Here is a 13,756-nt window from a genome sequence, read left to right as displayed (position 1 = left end):
CCTCCCTTCTTTTAACCACTGCCATAAAAATGAACAAACCACTGTTCTATCAAAAAACCTCATTTTAGTTTAGTGGAATTAATCACCATGGCTTCTTCTTTAAGTTCTGGAAGAAAGAAAGGAGGAAGATAGTGAGTGACTCCAGAGAGCGATTCAGAGCTCCTCCATTAAGACACCTGCACTGAATCACCTCCTGGAGAAATTTCTTTCTCTCCACTAACTACAGTGGAAGCCCAGGAAGATTTGGCTGGAAAAAATAAGCCCTTGTGAATCTTGAGTAGGTTCAGAAGGGCCCTACAGCATCCAAACCTCCTAACACACTGCAACCTCCGCATATGTCTGGAGCTGCACTCTTAGCCATCTTCAGTCATTTGTATTCTCCCCAAGGGCTAGAGATGCATAGTGTCTCATGTTTGCAGTCCTACAAGTTCCCTTACAAGTTGGCATTTGCCCAACAACAAAGGCAGCAGATTGCCAGGCTTAGCTGGGATTTCAGTGTTTCTCTGAGCTACAGAGGAACTGTTACCTATACTTAACAGTTCCTGGTTATAAATTGCTGAAATATCAGTCAGGGAGGAAAGGGCTGCTACAAAAATGCATAGGATAAAAGGAAAATGACCTTTCCAGTGAGCTGAAATACACTGTCTAAAATGTCAGGAAGAGCATCCTGTCCTGCCTCAGACCATTTGTTGGACACTATTCACAGCTGCCATGTGTGCAACATGCTTACCATTTTCAGTCAGGACTAAACTGGCCAAAACTGCACTATGTTGATATTGAAATAGTAGTAGAGAATCTGTAGTGCTGTGTCCTGTCCACATTCCCTGTAAAACCCTGAAAATCTAAGGCAACATTATACCACAACTGTATTATTTTTGAGCCCGTGCTAGTCAAACCTGCTGCTCTCTATATGATGCCACACAAATGAGCACTGTGACAGCAAAGAGATCTGGTCAATTCTTGCTACTGTCACTTGAGCTCACTGGGAGTTTAGGCCAAGAAGGCATCATTACATCTTAAAAATAGATATGTTCAGAAAAGACTTGCATCTTGGTTGTTGACAGATTCATTTTCCTGAATATACTGGAGAATGTCCACTTCATTCATTGTCTGAATCTTGTTTTCCTTTGGCTTTGCCAGTGGAGATGAATTAGTGTTCCTGGGGGCAACTGCTGGCTTCTGAGGCACTGGTGGTTTTGATGGTACCTTAGGTTTCGGTTTGGAGGATATTTTCAAGAGTTTCTCTAAATCATCTTCAACTCTGGAATAAGAAGAAAACATCAGTAACATTTCTTGGTTTGTAAGAAAATGCACTCTTGCAGAATAAAACTTTCAATGTTAACAAAATAAGAACTGTCTATTTAATTGTAATTTTTCTGTTCACCATGCAAGTTAATTAATTTCACAGCATGTTTTCAAATGTCTAATTTAAAAGCAATTTGCAATTATCAAAATAAAAACAATTTGATTTTAGTTTGGGGGGAAAAAAAAGCTTTTGTTTTTTGTCTGGATGGTTTGCTTCCTCAAGAGCTCAGAAATTTTCATGGGATAGTAAAATTTTTCATATTCAGCACTGCTTGCTCTTCATCCCCATCCCCCAAGACTGAGACTGAGCATCTCCCATGCTCAATCATGAGAAACTAGAAAATCCAATGGCTTTAAAAACATGATATTCACAAATGCTTCCAAGAAACTGAAGGACTTTTGCAATCTGTGAACGTATACAACATGTCTTTTTTGGCAACTATTTCACTAGGAAATAGTCCTTAAGTATGCTTTCTACCTCGATTGTTTGACCTTATCAAAAGACACAACGATGCTGTGTCTGCCCAGCTCTGTTCCCATCAAAGCTGTTAAAAGATTGTGAGCGAGCCCTTTTAATAGATAGTCTTGTGACTCCAAGAGGTAGCTGCCTTTGGAAAGTGAGTATGTGAAGGGAAAGAAGGCTGTGACACATTACATCTCCAAAAGATATAGCAGAGACAGCGAAGTAAAAGTCAGCATAGCTAGAGGAGTCTTTACAGGCCACAGTAATTTCTGCTCTGAATCAAAACAGCCTCTTGTTTTGGTTCTCTGAGCACAGTGGTCAAACAAAATAGTGTAAGGATTAAACACAGTTGTTCATTTCCCAAAAGGCTGATTGATAAATAATTGTTGAGCAGTCAAAACCCAACCAGCAATCTATGCAGATCATCAGCTGTGTAATGACCAGCTATGAAAGTGAAGCCCCTGATAAAATACATACCTCAGTTACGCTTACAAAACACGACTTGCAAAAGGCTCCACCCCGAACTGTCACATACAAAATCAAGAAAGCTAAAGCGCAAGAAGTGCAAGAAAAACTTTTACATGGGGCACCAGGAGCTAAAGATCGAGGAACAGCAGGTTTGTAATACGTAGGTATCTCCTTGCCAAACCCCACACTTACTCTACAACTGTAGCGTCTTAGGCAGTGAAATGATTTAACTGTTTAATTGTTTACAAGCACTGATATTAGAATTGTTTTTACCAAACTTGAGTAACAACTGAAACAGCCCATTAGGCTGTAACAGTGCCTGCTAAAGTGCCTTTGCCTCAGCTAAAGGGAAGCCTGACAGGGAAGCTACAAATGAACTAGGAGACAAAATTAAGGTGCAGGAGTTATTTTAAAGGGACTGGAATATTTCTTCAGTGCTAAAATTCCCTTCAAATAGTTCTACTTAGTTCACTCTTAAGAGGACCTGTGAAGAGAATAAACTTTGGTCAAGTGACTCCTAAACAAGAAAGAAGTTGGCAGCACATGTGCAGCCCATCCTCTTCCTCTGTCTCTGCTAGAGCACTACATCGAGAGGTGGCTCAGTCTCTCCATTCAGGAGGATGGGCTGGACACTCTCTGTCAGTCACGGCACCCATAACTATCTTGTGGCAAGGAGCAAGTGGAGACATGACTAAGGGAACAGACAACAGCTCTTTCTCTCTGGGAGGACTCTCTGAAGCTCCCCATTTGAGCCCCTGGTGACTGGAAGGGGTTTGTCGGACCAGCTCTCCAGCAGCTCCACTCACAGGAACAGGACACCATACAGGGAGTCTAAGGAAGGTGCCTTTTTAGCCTCTTCTTCTGTAAGTCCCATAAGTAGGGAGTCCCTGCAGCATGAATGAGTCTCACCTCATTTCATGTCAGGCATTTTTTGCTCCTTCCACTCATCTGTCTTCTGTAATTTTTATCTTCCTCACTGCCAGGCAATGAGGTCATCTGGGAGTGGGGTCATCCAGACCCCTGTGAAGCCCCTGGGATAGCTTCTGTTGACTAAATGAGACTGATTTCTCTGTTTCTCTTTTTGTTCACTTAGGAGAGATACTGTAAATGCCTCTACTACAGGGCAGAACAATTAATTGGTGGGGCTTTCTGCAGACAGTTAAAATAAATTATGCAGTTAAAGCAAAGCTGAGCTCTTCAATAGTTTGGGAAGTAACTTATTCAGGTAACTGGCCAGGACCACGGGGAATATGATCAACAGAAGAATCAATGTATCCGAGACACTTTATTGCTCCATCCCTAGTGCACATTATTTGAATGTTAAAACCACAGGTACTTAAAGAGAACCAGCATCCTCAGCTAAGGATCTCACTATTAGTAAGAAAAAATGCATAATTTCAAGGGTTTCTTCTTTATGTTTGTCCTTATTAAAAATTGTAAGGAACTTATGACTTCACTGTCCAGGCTGCAACAAACTACACCCACCTTGAACTGGCCATAAAGTGAGCATGGATTAGCCTGAATTTTCTGCCGTTTAGGTGGTCATAACTCTTTAAGATAAAACCATTCTTGAAGTCAGATCTTTTTGTGACTCCCAAAGGGAATTTAAAAAGGATCAGTTTTAACCAAGGCTAACCTTGTAAAATCAACTGTCTGAACACTAATATCTAAGACTAGGAAATACCTAAACTGACCTCTGATGGACAGAGCTAGGCCACTGTCTCAGAGCTCTGCACCTTGAACTCTACCTTGTGGACTTCGTAGTCCAGCAGGCAGCTTCTGCTGTTACTTCAAATTTCGTGCCCCAAGTAATTCTGGAAATTATATTCTCTCTTATTTACATAACAAGCTTTCTGATGTCTCTTAGTTTCCGTGATTCTCTGTGGGTGACATATCCCACCTAACTTACAAAACACCTTCTCAGTGTGTTCCTTCCTTCTGAATTCCTCATCTACATAGAAGAAATTAATTTAATTTAAGCCCAGACATCTTTGTTTGCTGCAAATTCTGATATCCAAGAGATATCACACCTGTGATCACATTGCCAAGACATGTTCTTCTTCTCTTTGCTGTGTAATAAACAAAACATGTTAGGGCTGGTATTTCTGAAGCCTAGCTTTCTTTACCTGATCTAATGCCTCCCTCCTTGGCATAAACAAATACTGAATGAATCAGTGTCCATGTCATGAAAGTTTTGGTCATAAATAACAGAAACCATAATAACCAGGTGAACAGTACATGCATATACATACAGATCATATGGAAGAAGCATGATTTTGAAGTAGGTGCACTGCCTGAGAACTAGGTCCACTGCCCAAGAGGGGCAGCAGTAACTACAGCTCATTAACCTCAGCAGATGGGACAGCTTCCTGAATTCTCTACTCCTGTGTGGCTCTATATTAATTTCTGTGCTAAGCACAGCAACAAAACCACTCAGCACAGTCATAAAATAACCTCAAAAGGTGCAGTCCTGTAGGTTGTGGGGTTTTTTGAGGGGGTGTATTTTTTTGGTAGTGTGCTTTTAGGCCAAAAATTCTGTAGGAGATAATTTTTCAAAGTCTGGAAGCTAAACATGTAAATCTTTTTTTTTAAGACCTTGGTTAGACAGAAGTCTTTTACAGAGAACACAGCAGATAATATGGGGTCTTTGTCTCAAAACCTGCTTTTCAGTGCTGCAGTGACAGGCAAACTGTTTGATCCACTACCATTTGATCATGTGAGACACAACTGTCTTTGGAAAACTAAAGAGGTAAAATGCAAAATGCCTCAGGCAGAGATAGAAACAAGGACTTCTATTTCTTGAGAAGCAAATGAATTGCTACAGTGCGTAACTACCACCATATGTAACTCCAGGCCAGGAGGAGGAAGAAAAAAATCAAGCAACTATTCTGAAATAACAAAGCGATTAAAGGAAGAACCTTCCCACTCCCATCCCCCATCTTTTTTACAGACAATCAGGCACAGAATCCGTGTAATTAATCAATCTTTAATTAGTCTCTTTCTTTTTCTGTAATGGAAAAGCAGCGCCACATTGTTTAAAATTCCTGCCATACTGTTGTGCTGATTCACCGACTCTATTGGTGGAAAATCTCTTTGTTTCCAGACACAGAAAGCAATCAAAACCCCTACTGAAGAAAGGCTGTCACAAAGCCCTACGATATGTCCGCTAGCATATGGACTTCAAGAGAAGAAACAAATGCGGATTTGGAGACAGATGCAGCTGCCATCAGAATATCACCATTTTAGATGCCACTTCTCTGAACTCTGTCCTGTCTATCTGGACAAGATCTTTGGGACAGGAATAACTATGTGTGTGTACAGCATCTAGCATGATGGGGACAGTGACCTCTGCTTGCCGGGAATGCTCTAATGAGGAGAATCAGTCATGAAAGCGAGAGACAAAGACTCCCATAATTTGCTAAAGCATACAAAAGGATCATGCTCAAAGCTAGGTTACACAACTCACAGCAGTTCATGCAGAACAGACTTCTATCTTTCCCTGTCTTCTGATTGGTGTCTTTATTTTGTCTGGTGTTAATTCCAAGGACAAGAGGTACCTTAGTGAAGCCTTGGGGAGAGGTGTAATATCACATATATGACTTGGGAAAAGACTTGTGCCCAGAAATAGTCAGGAGGCTTTGAAGTATCTGTTAACCATCACTTCTGTTATAATCAGTAGAGATAGCGTGATGTCTAACAAGGTCTGTGGAAATTGTACAGGCTGGGGTTAACCACAGGAGTGCAAAGCACAGGGGGTTATGTAGGAGCTATCTCCCCTCCTGCTCCTGCTTTCCCTTGCAATCCATTACAGGTAAATTCATACTAGTCTTTAACCAGTGCCAGGAAATATGTCTGGAAACTGGAATGTGAGAGGCTGTACAGCTGAAATGCCAGAAGAACCACGGGCACAGCTTTGGTCTGGGACAGATTAGCCCTCCTTCAAAACACTCCCAGGCACAACTCAGGGAGCATTCCCAGCAGGCAGCTGTGTACAGTCACCTTGTTCTGGAGCCAGAGAAAGTCTAATAGCATGGATGCAGCCAGGTGGTGCTGTCTGGCCAAGGGCCAGAGAATAGACTCATTAGTACAGGTAAGTCCTACATGCATATGCCCACAAGAAGCCCTCTGAGGAAAACAGCCTCAGAGTTAGATCGCTCTCCCAGGAGATGAGATAATTCAATTTGTACAATTTGAAACAGAGAAGCCCAGCCTGAAGAAGTTCAAACCTCTCCCTCCTGCTTCTTTAGAAAGTTCCCAAATCACCAGGCAAAGGCAAGGTTGGGGTAAGCTGGGGTAGGGGAGAGCAGGCAGCTTTTACTCTCCAGCTGAAGACGTCTGTCAAAAACATAAGTAACCTGGGGCAAGATGGTTGAAATCTGGTGACTCTCAAGCTTAGCAAGAGCATCTCTTGCTAGACTAGGAGAGACTAGGACCCTAGGTCACTGCTCAATATTATTCTATACAACCCATACGTGTTCCTAGGGGTGGGGCAAGAATTCATGTTTCCTACCTGGCAAAAACCTTTCTATTCTGTTGGCCAAGTTCCCTTTGTAGCTCTTCCAGTGTTTGTAAGTAGCATCCCTATACCTCACAGGAACAAGAAAAAGAACAACATAAATGCTTGAAACCCATCATGGAAAATGCTGAAAAACCCACCAAGAAAACTGATAAAGAAAACCCACCAAGAACTGATAAAGAAAAGAACAGCTATTTATTTGAAAGCTACTGCAGCCAAATCAAGGTTCTTTGCCCACAGCCAGGTCACAACAAGCAAGGGAAACTGCCCTAGAGTGGTCAGGAAATTTGTGTTTTTGCAACCTCCTCTACCACCTGCCCATCACCCAAACAACTCTCTGCCCAAAGGATCACAGAATCATAGACAGACGGGTTAGGGTTGGAAGGGACATTAAAGATCATCTAGTTCCAGCCTCCCTGCCATCAGCAGGGACACCTTCCACTAGACAAGGTTGCTCAAAGCCTCATCCAGCCTGGCCTTAAACACTTCCAGGGAGGGGGCAGCCACAACTTCCTTGGGCAACCTGTTCCAGTGTCTCAGTGCCTCACAGTGAAGAATTTCTTCCAAATATCTCATCTAAACCTCCCCTCTTTCAGTTTAAAGCCATTACCCCTTGTCCTATCACTACCTGCAAGATCTAGATTTAAACCCTCTGGAGTTTCTCAAAGCTCTTCTCCCACCCATGGTGCTGCTCTCATATGCTCAGGACAGCAAGAAAGTTTTTCTCATCACATGGTGCTGGAAGTGGTGTCCCATATGACTCCTGGGTTGTGCTTTGAATTCAGCAGCTGCTCATGATCTGCTGAATGAACAACATACAACTTTTTCTGCTTCCAGGGTGGCAACAGTTCCTTGGCTAACCTGAAGCTAACAAACCTGCTCAAGGGGATGTACACACTGAATGGTGTTTATAAATGGCCATTGTTAGGATAGTGTTTCAGAAACAGCTTCAGCCTCTAATAATACAATGCTCCTGAAAGGGTTATCACTGATGGCACAGCTCGCAGCTGTAAACACAGATCAACCTGCAAAATTAATCTTTTAAGGATACAGGCAGGATGATGCAGCTGTAGCACAAAGGTAAGAGCTGGACTGTCCCTTTCAATATCATCAGTCCTAGATCAGTGTAAGCCTAAGAAAGAATACATCAGGTCAATCAGCAAAGGGCAGCAGAACCAGGATCCTGCTGCTGACACTTTGCTCAGGACTGGAAAAAGACAAATCTTATGCTGACAGCTGCTTCCTTCCAGTTCAACTCCCTATTCATTATCAAAGGTGAAGCTAATTAATTCTCTCATAAAAGGTTGCTCAGACAACTGTGATAATTATTTGAGGCTAGGATATGTGATAATTTATGTAATTCTGTGGGCCCACAGAGCTGCTGCAACATTCACAGGATCAATTCTAGCATTGGTTTTCCACAAAAGCCTGATCCATCACACCAAGGAGGCACAATTTAGATTAATGAGGCAGAAGAGGTCGACTGCAGTCCTGCTGTATGAAAGCTTAATTTGCACATTTGTGGCCACTGGGTGGATGGAGATGAGAAAATAAGATGGCATGAGAATCCATGAGGGGAGAGTTTGCAGGATACTGATTTCTGCACAAGTTAACTTCTGTCTCTAGCTTAAATGTAAATCAGACCTGAAGAGAAGCTTTGAGAGTGGAGGTAAATGTCTGAATGCATCCAGAATGCATCTTTATAAGGTATAATATGACCCAGGAAAATGACAGGAGAAAAGAGAAGCCTGATGTTAAATCCATTCCCAAAGATAATTATTTTAACATCTGGGAAAGGGTTGATCAGCTACCCTTTTATCTCACTGCATTTGGTCACCTTGCACCTTGAAAGAGGCAAAAGCAATGAGACCCAGGTCTTCTTGGAAGAACCTAGGTTCCTCTGTATCCCTGTGGTGAAGAGATAAGCCAAAAAGACTTGGTTACCTATCCCTCCCTTTCTCAAAGCACATCCCATGAAGGAAGAGTATAACGTGTTCCTCTCTCTTTTTGAAGGCAACATGATGGACTTGACCTTGCTGGTTCCTACCACAGCAATTTATCTCTTTTCCACAAGTTCTGGAAGGACATGCAAGTACAGCGCTCTACAGGCATCTCACTGATGTATTATGGTAGACATAGTGGTAGGAAGGAGTGCCTGCACCTACAATGCCAGTGGTTAGAGTGAGGTAGCTCACCTAGTTTCTCCATTACCATCGCTTAATATTTGTTGGTAGGCCAAGAAATTAGTAACCAGTAAAAGGCTGGTCAATGGACAGGAAGAGGGAAGATACTTGTTTGAATGGACATGGGTATTTTGCAATAAAAAGAAATCTCTAATTAGACTTACAAAACAATTGTTCTTCTCAGAGCTCAACACTTGTTAATGTAAAGTAAGTGATTCTGTTTAAAACAGTAATTCTCATTTCATTTGAGCAGGTATCCACAGAGAGCACAGTCTTCCGTTTGCAATGAGAACATTTATCATATTCTCTTCTCCCTCATGTTGTGACAAGCACAGCCCACGCACATTTTGCAGACTCATTTATCTCCATAACAGTCTCTTCCTCAGGAGTTATAAGTCACTGCTGGGGATTCACTGCTGTGCTGACAGTGCTGTGGTGCTACTGCTACTACAACCACTCAGGTACCGAAGGACTTGGTTGCTCCTATGTTCTGCTCTGAACATCATCTTTTCCCATCTCCCCTTTGGAAGAAGAAGTTTCTGCCTTCCTCTGCCTTAGGCAGTGCTCTCCTATCTCTGCCCATGATTCACATTTTCCAGTAAGTCAGACACCTCCTGGATCTACCACATGCATGTGAGCAGACCATGTGGTACGTGCAAATGTACATTACATAAGTCAAGAGCTACCGTATCTGCTTTATTCAGCTGATCCATCTGTGTGCAGTGAACATGATGAGGTTTCTGGACCTACCACAGACCTGTTGGTGCGTCATAGCTCAGGCTGGTCTGAGGTCTTGACAAAATACATTCAGGCAAATTTTCTGTATGTTATAACAGAGTATGTCCAACAGACCTAGACAACTGCCAGTTTTCTTCTAGCAGCTTACCCAGCTCTAGCCCTCTAAAGGAATGGGTTGTCATAGTTCCCACTTTGATCTGACGGCTGGGGAGAGATTCCCTCAGTCCCCTGAGGGAAAAACTAGAGGAAATGGGTTTAAACTGAAAGAGGGTAGGTTTAGATGAGATATTAGGAAGAAGTTCTTCACTGTAAGGGTGGTCAGACACTGGAACAGGTTGCCCAAGGAAGTTGTGGATGCCCCCTCCCTGGAAGTGTTTAAGGCCAGGCTGGATGAGGCTTTGAGCAACCTGGTCTAGTGGAAGGTGTCCCTGCTGATGGCAGGGGGGGTGGAACTAGATGATCTTTAAGGTCCCTTCCAATCCTAACCATTCTATGATTCTATGACCCTTTGGGAGAGAGATTGTTGACACGTACAGGGCAAAGGCAAGATTTATTCTTAGGCCTCAAAATATGCTCAAGCCCCCAAGCCAGAAGGATTGCAAGGTTCAACTGATGTTGAACACTTCTTCTCACCACAAAGGGTCACTCCATGGAAAAGAGACTGTGGCACCGCCCTGCAAGAATATGTAACACCAGTTTGGTGGTAAGGGAAGGTGGGAGATGATTCCAATGTCGCTTCTACATTAGACCTGACAGTTCTGCTAAGGCTTCCAGCTAAACAGAAAACAAAGTTCATTACCACTTTAGAAAGTGCAGCTACAGGATTTCAGGTGACTGCAATGAATTTACCTACAGGCAAGGTGAAACATCCTACTAGGTTAAAACAGCACTGTCTCTATTCTTACCCCTTTTAACAGCTTCTCCTTTACCCCCAGTCACCTTGCAATGTGAACTAGGTTTACCAGGGGGATTTCAGAGGGTGTTAGGCACCTGAACTGGTCAACAGATCCTGATCTATCTGCCTATACCTCTTGCACAGACAGGAGTTGCCTCTGGTTTCATAGAATCACAGAATGGTTTGGGTTGGAAGGGACACTAAGGATCATCTAGTTCCAACCCCCCTGCCACCAGCAGGGACACCTTCCACTAGACCAGGTTGCTCAAAGCCTCATCCAGCCTGGCCTTGAACACTTCCAGGGAGGGGGCAGCCACAGCTTCTCTGGGCAACCTGTTCCAGTGTTTCACCACCCTCACAGGAAAGAATGTCTTCCTCATATCTTATCTAAATCTACCCTCTTCCAGTTTAAAGCCATTACCCTCTTCCAGTTAAAAGCCATTACCCATTTCCAGTTAAAAGCCATTCCTGTAGCAACTTTCCCATTGAATCGCTGGCATGATTTTCTGCTTCATTACATGTATGCATTTCCAATTGTATCTTGATGACTTGTCAACTACTGAAAGCACTGGGACAATTCAAGAATAAATTAAAACTACTGGAATTTAAAAGAAAGGGAATCTTTTTTTCATGGGTTTCCATTACCATCTGGGTGTGCTGCTAACACTGATGACCCCAAACTTATCTAAAAGCATGATCTCTTGGTCTCACAGCAGACTTCAGAGACCTTTCTCTGCCACAGAGGAAGAGAAAACACATAATTCAAAGGACAAAAATAAAACAGATGGAGAAGCTCTCTCCACTAGTGGATAATAATGCAAGGACTGCATTGAAATAGGCACTTCTCTTCTAGCCATATGAACAATCTGGGTCGAGCACTATATGCTGAGATTGCCAGAAGAGGAGAAAGCAAATACAAAAATATTGCAAGCACATATGTGTTTGCTCCCAATATACCACAGCACTAAATCAGGTCATGTCCTGCCTCATCAGCTTCTATAAACATCAGGTGGGCTGTCAGGATGTAATGTGAGATGGCAACCAACTCAATTTAACCTCTGTTTAGATGAAGTTAGATAGTACTGCTGGGATAGCTAGCATTTATGCATGTGTAGAAAGAAATAGGTGCAAAACTACCTGCTTCAGGAAAGGTTTGAAACCACACACAGCTTCTCTCTCCTGGGTTTAGTACCTGCTGTGGAAATTATACATCCTAACAGGAGCTGGCTGGCAAGAATTAGTACTGGAAGCAGGCTGGCCTCACTATTCAGATGCCAGCCTGAGATCTAGAAGGCATGAATCTGACTTTTTATTGCAGCACAGATTCCCTGGTGATGCTGATCTCTCTGGGCATTTGCTCCCTGCTTGATCTCTTGAGCATTATGAGTGCAGACAAACTAGCTTTCTGGGAGAGATGTCAGGAATAAAACACATTAAGTGATGATATGTTCCAGCACTACACTAACAAGGGGGCAGGTAAGTGTAAGAGGAAGTACATTATTCCTTCCTGTAACTGTAAGCTTCGGCCTTTCTTTCCATTAGATTAAAAACTAAATGCAGGGTGATTAATGAGAGTCTTTTACAGCTGTGGAGATGTGCACAGGATTCCTCCTGGAAGCAGGCATGGAGATCTGTGACCCACCGACAGAAAATCATTCCTCTTGTGGCAAGAGGCAAGAGCCCCTGATTTCAGGGACTGAACTGAAGCCAAATTCCTCTTTGTTTCTGGGCTTTGTTTCTCACTTTTCGTAATGGAGGTCAGTTTTGAGTCCCTGTGGATGGCTTGCAGAAAGCAGAAGTGTCATGTTAGAAAACAGAGACTAGATGGCATGCCTTGGGCTTTCAAGACCCTTCCTTTGGAGTCACAGAATAATACCTTGCACCCTATCTTTCTCAAAGGGTCTTCCTAATTTCCTTTTTAATGTGTTTGATTTCCAAGCTCCATGACACATATCTTACCTTTTACTTATAAGCACAAGTATTGATTCACAGTTAGCATTCAAAGTACTTAAGGTGTGCCCTCAAATTAGTCTCTTCTGAGGTCTAAATAGCTCCTCAGATCACCTTCACCCTACACAACAGATTTGATCACATTCACCCTACATGACAGATGTGAGATGTGTACCTCAGCAGTTCTTCAGTGTCCTCTTCAGGACCCATGTTCAGTACATACTCCCTGTTCTCACATGCCGTTGGCAGCAGCAGTGAGTCACCCAGTCTTACTGCCCCACCAAGGTCTGGATCTTCAAATAATTTCAGATCTAGAAAGGGAAACCAGAAAATGCTGTAGTTAAATCTAAATGCTACATAAGAGCAATGTCTGCATTAACACTAGCTTGTAAATCTGGCTACTGTGCTGAAAAAAAAAAGATCATGTAGACAATTCTTTTTTTACAAGAACTTCCAATCCACAAAGTGCAGTGATACTCTGCACTCTCAGGACTTGGTAAATCTGCTTTCTTCTTGCACTCAAAAGTAGGTCACATTACTTCTGTTAGTGTGGCATGAATGACTGTGGGACAGCCAGCTCACACTGTGGGACAGCCCTATAATATCCAAGTCCAAAATGTTAACAGTGAACAGCTATGGGAGCTACAGGTCTTATTTAGTCTTTCTGAATGATTCTAGAAGATTCTGCCCCAGCTGAAGATTTGCCTTAAGATTCCCAAGTCATTATTAGCCTGTATACTCTGTATCACTACATTATAAAAGCTGAGTTATACACATGCTTTAGATAAAACAATCTGTTTATATAAAAATATAGAACAGATTTACTCTCTTTCATCTTCTTCCTGGGACCAATTGATGAGAAGTCTTCTTCTGGGCCAAAGAGTCCTTCATCTGGATTTACTTCTTCAAAAATGGTTAATTTGGACTTCTCTTCCTTGGTTGGAGGAGCAGATGCCTTCTTTGGTTTTTTAGTTCTAAAAACATAGGAGACAAGAAAGTCAGCTGCAATTCTTCATTTAACAACAAAGATTTATGGCTAGAAAGTCCCATAAACTGAAAATAGATGGAGGCTGAAAAAGGATTAGAGAAAGGTACACAGGCACCTTGTAGTTGCTGGCAGGAACAGGATATTGAATTGGAGGGACTGTTTGTCTGTTGTACTCTACCTGTACTCAGGTTTTTTATTCTTAAGAACTATCAAGGAACCCCAGAAGGCTGCGCTGCCATTCAATGAGACC

General features: G+C 42.5%; 1 protein-coding gene across 1 annotated transcript; it reads right to left on the bottom strand.

The window, feature by feature from the left end:
- Positions 1-1,032: 1,032 nt before the first annotated feature.
- LOC104522888 (HCLS1-binding protein 3-like) lies at positions 1,033-13,492 on the bottom strand (the record flags this gene model as incomplete). The annotated part of the gene is made up of 3 exons (XM_010165300.1): positions 1,033-1,261; positions 12,694-12,829; positions 13,344-13,492. Coding segments are annotated over 3 exons (514 nt in total), but the record flags the coding sequence as incomplete, so codon positions are not given.
- Positions 13,493-13,756: the final 264 nt, after the last annotated feature.

The sequence above is a fragment of the Antrostomus carolinensis genome, unplaced genomic scaffold (assembly GCF_000700745.2).
Source record: "Antrostomus carolinensis isolate BGI_N321 unplaced genomic scaffold, ASM70074v2 scaffold733, whole genome shotgun sequence".
Classification (NCBI taxonomy): Eukaryota; Metazoa; Chordata; class Aves; order Caprimulgiformes; family Caprimulgidae; genus Antrostomus; species Antrostomus carolinensis.
This window is presented reverse-complemented; position numbering and strand designations above follow the sequence as displayed.